General features: G+C 37.3%; 1 protein-coding gene across 1 annotated transcript in view; it reads left to right on the forward strand.

Annotated features, from left to right (window-relative positions):
- Nucleotides 1-5,761: 5,761 nt before the first annotated feature.
- LOC108297513 (eukaryotic translation initiation factor 1A, Y-chromosomal) overlaps nt 5,762-9,471 on the forward strand; it is a 15,778-nt gene continuing 12,068 nt past the window's right edge. The window contains exons 1-2 of the mRNA XM_017520162.2: nt 5,762-5,919; nt 8,720-8,803. Coding sequence (XP_017375651.1) covers nt 5,904-5,919; nt 8,720-8,803 — 100 coding nt within the window. The 5' untranslated portion in view covers nt 5,762-5,903. The remainder of the gene's footprint in view (nt 5,920-8,719; nt 8,804-9,471) is intronic.

Below are 9,471 nucleotides of genomic sequence, written 5' to 3' on the forward strand. Positions count from 1 at the left end.
ACATGGTGAAACCCCGTCTCTACTAAAAAACTACNCAGGAGGCTGAGGCAGGAGAATTGCCTGAACCCAGGAGGCGGAGGTTGCGGTGAGCCGAGATCGCGCCATTGCACTCCAGCCTGGGTAACAAAAGAAAAAAAAACCACAAAAAAAAAAAAAAAAAAAAAAAAAAAAAATCTAGAGACAACAGATGCTGGACAGGATGTAGAGAAATAGGAAAATTTTTACGCTCTTGGTGGGAGTGTAAATTAGTTCAACCATTGTAGAAGAAAATGTGATGGTTCCTTAAGGACTTAGTAATAGAAATACCATTTGACCCAGCAATCCTATTTACTGGGTATATATCCAAAGGATTATATATCGTTCTATTTTAAAAACACATGCACATGTATGTTCATTGCGGCACTGTTTACAATAGCAAAGGCCTGGATCCAACCCAAATGCCCATGGACAAAAGACTAGACAAGGAAAATGTGTCACATATACACCATGGAATACTATGCAGCCATAAAAAATGATGAGTCCGTGTTCTCTGTAGGGACATGGATGAATCTTGAAATCATCATTCTCAGCAAACTGACACAAGAAGAGAAAATCAAATACCGCATGTTCTCACTCATAGACAGGCGTTGAACAATGAGAACACATGGACACAGGGAGGGGAGCATCACACAGTGGGGACAGGTGGGGGGAATAGGAGAGGGACAGCATGGGGTGGGGAAGTTGGGGAGGGATAACATGGGGAGAAATGCCAGATATAGGTGACAGGGGATGAAGGCAGCAAACCACATTTCCATGTATGTACCTATACAACAATCCTGCATACTCTGCACATGCATCCCAGAACCTAAAGTGCAATAAAATAAAATAGTGGTCAAAGCACACAAATAGATATTTTTCAAAAAAAATGTATGTTCAAACGATGAAAAAGCTTATGAACAAAAAAATGCTCATAACTAATTATCAGATAAATCCAAATTAAAACCACAAGGATATTGCATCTTATTGCAGTCAGAAGGGCTGATATTAAAAGGACAGAAAAATGACAAATGATGGCAACAATACACAAAAGAGGTCTGGGCAAACACTGCTGATAGAAATGGAAATTGATACAATCTCTAAGAATAAAACTAGGAAGATTTCTCAAAGAACTAAACAATAGCGCTATCATTTGATCCAACAATGTCACTGTATCTACTATCCCACACAAAAAGCAATTATTGTATCAAAGGGTAAATTCACTTACTTACATGTATATCACAGCACTGCTCATAATAGTAAAGATATAGAATCAAGCTAAGATTCCACCAAGTCATCACTGGCAAAAAAAAAAAAATCTTATAATATACACTAAATAAAATAACTTAAATCATAAAAAATAATAAAATCATATATTTGCAAAACATTGGGAGAACTGTAAGCCATTATGTTAAAGAAAATAACACACAGGTAAATATTTCAAGTTCTAAATTACAAATAAAAGTGAAACAATGTGTATGAGTAGATTATGCACTGATAGACACTGGACTATCAGAAAGGTTGCAGGTACAGAGGGGTGGAAGACAAGAAATTACTTAATAGATGCAATATCCATTATTTTAGTGGTTGATGGGGATCTTAAAAGATCTGACTTCATCACTATGCAATCTATGCAAGTAAAAAATTATACTTGTACTATATAAATGAATACAATTTATATTTCACAAAGACAAAAGCCACGTAGAAAATAAAATGCATTAAGTTCTTATTTTAGTCATTGTTGTAAACATAAATTGATCAAAATGGGTCATTAAAAATCCTGAAAGAATAGATAAATCTATATTATCCTATAATTGGCCAATAGGATCTTCCTTACTGATGCACAGTTAAGATCAATTTATAAAGGCAAGGTAATTGAACAGATAAAGAGTTTTGCAGATGTTGAGCTGGCTAAACAAAAAACTGAAGTTTTACTATTACTCAGAGAAGCCTCCCCAAGCATTTGGGTGTTAAGAGGCTTCAAAAGTAGTTTGGGGGATGTAATGGGGTAGACAGTAGGTGTTTGCAGGAAATTAGTTAGGGATGCAATCTGGAAGTATAGAAAATGGTCCTGTGCACTGAGTCACTTCTAGGTGGGGCCACAGGAGTCGTTGATAGTTCTAGGTGGAGCTCCTAGTCATGATCCGTGAAAGAAAACCTGAACAGATATCTCAAAAAGCCAGTCCTCACTTGTACATTAGTGATGTTACCAGCAGGAGTAATTGGGAAAGTTGCATATCTTATGGCTTCTGGAATAATGGCTGGAAATTTGCATGTCTACACCTTACCAGAATTCAGCCTCCCCTATCTTCCTAGTTTTGGGTGTCTCTTATTAGCTTTAGATGGGCAGTTGACTTTGTGGAAATTGCTGCCATCATTTAAACTATACATCAAATATTTCCCAGCATTAGTTTGGCTTAAGCCCAGGAATAATTAAGAGCTTAAGAATAATTAAGAATTTGAAGTCTAAAGGCAGGATGAGTGTTGATGATATTATATCCTCTTCATTGTTATAATTTTCCATCAGTATAATTTAAGATCGTTTCAATATTACTGAAGGACGAATGGTTTTGTCTGAGTCCTGCTGCTTGTTGCACAGAAAGTCAATCACTGAGATAACAAGTACAGGTATTTCCAAGGAAGAGGCTTTATTCATGTACTGCAGCTGAGGAAATGAAAGATGAATCTCAAATTCATCTCCCTAACTAAAACTAGAGGTTTACATAGCCAAGAAAAAAATGTAAATGTGTAAGGAAATAGAAACCAGAAAGGCAGGGAAACAATCATAATGAATGAGGGGTCTGTTATCTCATTGCCAGGTTGTGATATTCTGGTGAGTTTCAGTTTCTTGCTACTTTTTGAACAAGTCCTGAAGATCTTTCCTGAAGACGGAACTCAGACAAAGCAAATATAAGGTTCAGCCTTTAAGACCAAAGGGGTAAATTTTTGTTTATCCAATAAAAAAAAAAACACCTATGAGGCTACTGGGTCAGTTTTTAATCAGGCTATTTCCCCTCCAGGCAACTCATTTTAGATTCAAGTACACAAATGCAAAGTGACAAACTAAGATACTCTATTTAAATAGTTACGAAAAGACAGCCGGATTGGTTATTAACAAAAATTTAAAAAAGTAAAATATTAGAGAAAAAATAAATGATATAGAAAATAGTGAAACAATATAATCAACAAAACCAAATTTATTATTTGAAAAGATTTACAAGAGTAGCAAACCTTTAGCTACTGTGAGGACAAATACAAATTAAAAATAATAGAATAAATAATTCCCCCAGCGGCTCTCCCTTTTCTCAGAACATTTGCTTTAGAAAATTGTAATTGCTTTTCCTTTCTTTAAAAGGTATGTAAATCTTTTCGAAAACTAGATAAGGCTTTTGTCAGCTTTACGACTGTATTAGTCTGTTCTCATGTTGCTATAAATATACTACCTCAGATTAAGTAATTTACAAAGAAAGGGGTTTTAATTGACTCCTGGTTTTGCATGGCTGAGGAGGACTCGGGAAATTTACAATTACGGTGTAAGATGCAGGGGAGGCAAAGCACATACTACATGGTGGCAGGAAAGAAGCAAAAGAAGAAATCCAAACACTTTTAAACCATCATCTCTCATGAGTACTACCTCAATATCATGAGAACAGCATAGGAGAAACTGCCCCCATGACCCTATCACCTTCGATCTGGTCCCTCTCTCAAAACATGGGGATTACAATAGGAGATGGTATTTCGGTGGGAACAGAGACCCAAAGTATATCTCTTAATTCCTCCCAGTTCTCATGTCTTATTCATATTTGAAAACCAGTAATGCCTTCCCACGGTCACCCAAAGTCTTAACTCATTTTGACATTAATTCAGAAGTCCAAGTCTAAAGTATCATCTGAGAAAGGGAAAATTCCTTTCGCCTATGAGCCTTGAAAATTAAAAGCAAGTTAGTTACTTTCAAAATACAATAGTAATACAGGCGTTGGGTAAATGTTACCATTTCAAACAACAGAACTTGGCCAAGCAGAGGCCACAAGCCTCATGCAAGTATGAAAAGTGGCCAGTCATTAAATCATAAAGCTCCAAAACCTCATTTGACTCTATGTCTTACATTCAGGGCATACTGAGGATGCCAGGGGTAAGGTCCCACAGACTTGGCTAACTCTGCCCCTGGAGCTTTGTAGTAAACACCCCCTGTGGCTACTTTCATAGACTGGTTTTCAGTGACTGATAATTTGGGTACTATGACTTATCTTGCAAAAGGAAAGAAAAAAAAAAAAAAAGGATTAGTAGGCTACTATACTATCTATAGTATGGCCACGTATATGCCCAACAAGTTAGATAATTTAGAATAAATGAACAAATTCCTGATACATACAAACTACCAAAACTGACTCAGGAATAAACACATTATAAATTAATAATCAAAACTAAAGTCTACAACCATTTAAAGAATTTACCTCAATACTCAAATTTGTGCAAAAACACAGGGAAAAAGGAACACTATGTAATTAATTCTATGAAGCCAGGATTTTATTTATCCTAAAGCCAGTCTTCACAAGAAACTACAAGCCAATATATCTTAACACAGATGCTAACATTCTAAACATAATGGTAGCACAACAAATACAGTTAACTAAATGATGGAATACCATAACCCAATGGAATTTATCTTGAAATAATTTGACCACTACAGCCAGTCTATTTGTGACATTTGGTTAAGTCATGATACACAGCAAGATTCAGAGGCTTAGGCAACAGATGTGGTGTCTGTACTGATATGGTTTATGGTGAGATAGAGAAGACAGAGAAAAAAGTAGGAGGGGTTCAGTGGCTCACGCCTATAAGCCCAGCACTTTGGGAGGCCCAGGCGGATCACGAGGTCAGGAGTTCGAGACCAGCCTGGCCAACACGGTGAAAACCCATTTTGTTTACTAAATACACAAAAATTAGCAGGGCGTAGTGACCAGCGTCTGTAATCCCAGTTACTCGGGAAGCTGAGGCAGGAGAATCGCTTGAAACCAAAAGAAGGATGTTGCAGTGAGCCGAGATCTGGCCACTGCACTGCAGCCTGGGGAAAAAGAGCAAAACTCAGTCTCAAGAAAAAAAAAAAAGATGGAGGAAAGTAATAATCATTCGGAACATAGCGGTCCTTGTCCTTCACCAGTCCCCCAATCTCATTTTATAAGAGGAAGGGCCCGTTTAAAATTTAGGTTAGTGTTGAATGCCACAGTAAGTTGTGAAACTGGAAGACTCTTTTTGTTTGTTTGAGACGGAGTCTTTCGCTGTCACCCATGAGGTAGGGCAGAGGGCGACGGCTCACTGCAATCTCCGCCTCCTGGGTTCAAGCTATTCTCCTGCCTCCGCCTCCTGAGTAGCTGGGACTACAGGCACGCGCCACCATGCCCAGCTAATTTTTTGTATTTTTAGTGGAGACGGGGTTTCACCATGTTGACCAGGATGGTCTGGATCTCTTGACCTCGTGACCCACCCGTCTCGCCGGGGAGATACCATGATCAGGAAGACAGTTTTTTTAACAAAGCAGTAGACCCCACGGCGCTGCTCATTGTGTCCTTGACTCCGCCTTCTCCATGCTGAGTCCGGCCCCGCCCCGCCCCGAGTTTATTCGTGAACCGAACTCTCCGTACCTTGACGTGATCTACTTGGTGTCAGTCATTTGGCCACGCCTCCGACATAGAGAAAAGGGGAAAAGTATCATAATCAGCTCCGTCGCCTTTTGCTGGCGTCACAAAGTGCGCGTCCTAAGTCTGTTAGAGAGCTCAATAGCCGGTCTTTTCTGCGCACCCGTCTAAGACGTCTTAGTTCGGCCTGTTGTGGAGTAGTAACCGCCAAAAAGGACTCGGAAGTGGTCGCACGAGGCCCTCAACGCCACCATGCCCAAGAATAAAGGTAATCCTGCAGGCCTCTGGGACTGTACCTCGGCCTGCTCTGCCATTAATCTCGACTTCTGTTCCATGCCGCAGTGACCGTTCTTCCCTCTGGTACTGGGCGCCGCGCCCCTTCTGTGTTAGGGAAAGCATCTGGGAATACTCAGTTTGGTCACACTGGGGTGGGACAGCCGCCATTTTTGTGAGGCCTTCTTCGGAAGATAGTGGGCTTTTGATACTGATTCACGCCAGACTTACCGCTTATAGGAAGAGACGGTTGAGGGGCCTTACCTGGAAGGCCTGGCCTTCAAGAATAGCTCCTATAAATTTCCTTACTACTTTCCTGAAGCAGTTATTAATTTTAAAAACTATCGGGACAGTTAAAAGTATTGTTAAGGTTATTCCCTTTTTTGTGTTAAACGGTGAAGAAACCTTGAAACATGGTTAGGTTCATCTCTGGCGTTTTACTCTGCGTCAGCTTTTTAAAGACAGTTGATCATTCTTTTGCAGAAGAAGTGTTACATATTTAGGCAAGTTTTCAACTTCCTTATCAAATAAATATTGTGGGAGTAAAGACATAAACGTTACCTTCATTCTGCGGCTAAATTTTCACACCAAGCTTACACTTGCATATAAGTTGTAAGTAAACTATTTTCTCAGATAGTACCGAACAACTTCAGTAGGTATCTTGTTCTCACCTTTATTTCTGTTGATGAGATTCACAGTTCTGTTAAATAAGCTATCAACTCTAAAGATCACAGTATCTCCCTTGCAATGTGTCCAGTAAATCTTTGTTGATGTTACTGTACCTGTATCTGGCACTATTCCTTAAATAGTAAGGCTTGGTTTGTTCTTGTAGGGTAGAACTTTTAAACTGAATGATGCCTAAGAAAATTCTCATTAGGAGGAGTGTCTCCAAAACGCATCTGATTTGTTTAAGTAGGAGGTGTGAATTTTTTGGTCCTAGAAAAGAAGATTAAAAAGAATATTAAACAACTTTAATTGTGATATGTGCATGCCTAGTCTCATTCTCTTAAAAGATTGTGAATTCTGTTACACGATATTACAATAAAAGGAGAATGATAAGGGTTTGGTTAATTATGGTAAATTGAAAACAGTTTTTTTTTTTTAATCGTATCTGAGGCACATAAAGGAAGTATATCTAAGAATTACAGCATAGATTCGTAAAGTCCTCTGCTACCCCTCACCAATTTTTTTTTGAGATAATCCCCATCCTGAATTGAATGTTTTTATTATTATGTAAAATCAGTGTTATCTGCTGGGCTTATTAGTTGAACGATACTTCTGAAGACCCCCTAAATTTTATTAGACTTACTAATGTGGAAATAAAACTTGCTCATTTGGTTTTCTTGGTTTTTGTTTCTTTTTGTTTATCTGAAAATCCAGATGCCTGTTAATATTGTGATGAGGTTTATCCAAGTAAACATGTAAATGAGCATGGGCCATAGATAGAATAACTTTTTCTTTGTACTCATTCAGCTGGTTTTCTTCAGAAATCTTAGAAACCCATCCTTACAACAGGAAAAGGACAGCCTGTGACCTACTCCTGAAGAGATAAAGTGTGTCCACCTTTGAGATTGCTATATGCAATTTAAAAGTTGCCATTCTTTTAGAACTTGAACTAATCATTATTTAGTCATTTGAAAAGCTGCCAAACTTGTGTAAAACTCAGTAAGCAAAGCGGGTATGATCCTTGTCCTTGCATAGCTAAGTTCAGGCAAGATTAATGACTCAAAATACAGAATATGTTTTCCTTTCTAGAAATTTAGTTTTGGTGTGTCCCCAGAATGGATCAGATTGTAGATGAGTCACTTTGTTTTATAGTGACACACAGTACTGTAACTGCCCCAGAGGTATTGGATGCAGTCAAGAATTAGATGTCTGGCTTTTACAGTGATCAAGCGTATATATTTTATTCTATTTGCAGTGTTATCTTTTTTATTCAAAATCTTCCATCGATCCGTTAATATTACTTAATTTGCAGTCTTTAACCCTCCTTTTGGAAACAGTTGCTATTTTGATTAACATTCTGCAATGGGGACAAAATGTTATGGAAAAGTACCCCAATTCCTTGGTAATTCAGTAGAAAATCCTACAAGGAAATACTCTAGATATGTCTAGCAATACGAGAAAATTTAAAAATGGAAAGAAATATGATGGCAGTTGAAATAGTTGATTAAGAGAGTAAGGAAGTGAATTTGTAAACTTTAATTCAGAAATTCTACTTTTGTTCATTTATCTTATGAACATTGTTTGCAGACTAATAATTCAGTGCAGCATTGTGTAATAATAGTGAAACATTGGAAGAAATCAAGATACATCATTAATATACTTTAACAGTTAAAATGTTGGTCCAGGTCTGCAGCTATTGAAATGAAAAGATATTCAGGACTAATTATTAAGTAGAGTTAAAATATACTATAGAAGAAAATGAATGGAGTCCTGTTTTTATTTGGAAAGCATGAACAAAATCTTCACAATAGTTATTTGAGTAATAAAATTTTTCTTTTATACAGTTTGACATAAGATGTATTTTTATCTCTGAAGTATCCAAATAAATGTCCAAATATATACCTGTTAAAAGACTTAAAGAGAACTCTCACAAGTCCTGTTAATTCTGTAATGTTAACTTGTAATGTAATACATTTAAACACATTTGTTATATGTTTAAATGATACATTTTCAATTTTCCTGCAAGTGGTTTCAAAAGCAAACTTCAGAAGTCTTTTGTTTTATAGTTGAATGTGTCTGATATGTAGATTTTTACTGTTAATTTTTTATCTTCTTTTTAAATTAATTAGGTAAAGGAGGTAAAAACAGGCGCAGGGGTAAGAATGAGAATGAATCTGAAAAAAGAGAGTTGGTGTTTAAAGAGGATGGACAAGGTAAGACTTTCTAAGTTAGGCTTCTTTTATTAACATGTTTCGTTGTTGCCATGAATATAATTTTCAATCTTTTTCTTAAAGGAGCCTTAGTCATCATCCTAGGCAGCTGTCCCATGATTCCATTTTTCCTTTTTTCATTTCTCATCATCCACATTTATCCAGAATTTGTTTATTAAATAATAATTTCTAGGATATATTAAGTCTGGATAGAGGATTCATTGGGAGCATTTTTGTAAATACAGCTTCATTGTTTAGTGTGGAGGAACACAATCTAACTGATCCTGTAATCCCTGCCCTTTGGGAAGTGAGGTGTTTAGCTTGCTTAAAGCTGGGAGCAATAGGGCAGAGCCCTGTCTCTACAAAAATAATAATAATAATAATAATAATAATAATAATAATAAAAATGAGGCATGGTAGCACACGACTGGAGTCCCAGGTACTCTGCAGGATTAGGGGAGAGGAGGGCTTGAACCCAGGAGGTTAAGGGTGCAGGGAGCTATGAGGGGATGACTGTATTCAGCCTGGGTGACAGACCAAGACCCTGTCTCAAAACAAACAAAAAGTTTAGAGCAAATTAAGTATAGACTGTGATCAATACATGTTTCATACGTTGGTAGTGAGTAATGTTATACACTATTAGTAGAACATGGGTATTTTTTAGGATAAAA

This window comes from Cebus imitator, unplaced genomic scaffold (genome assembly GCF_001604975.1).
Source record: "Cebus imitator isolate Cc_AM_T3 unplaced genomic scaffold, Cebus_imitator-1.0 Scaffold808, whole genome shotgun sequence".
Lineage (NCBI taxonomy): Eukaryota > Metazoa > Chordata > Mammalia > Primates > Cebidae > Cebus > Cebus imitator.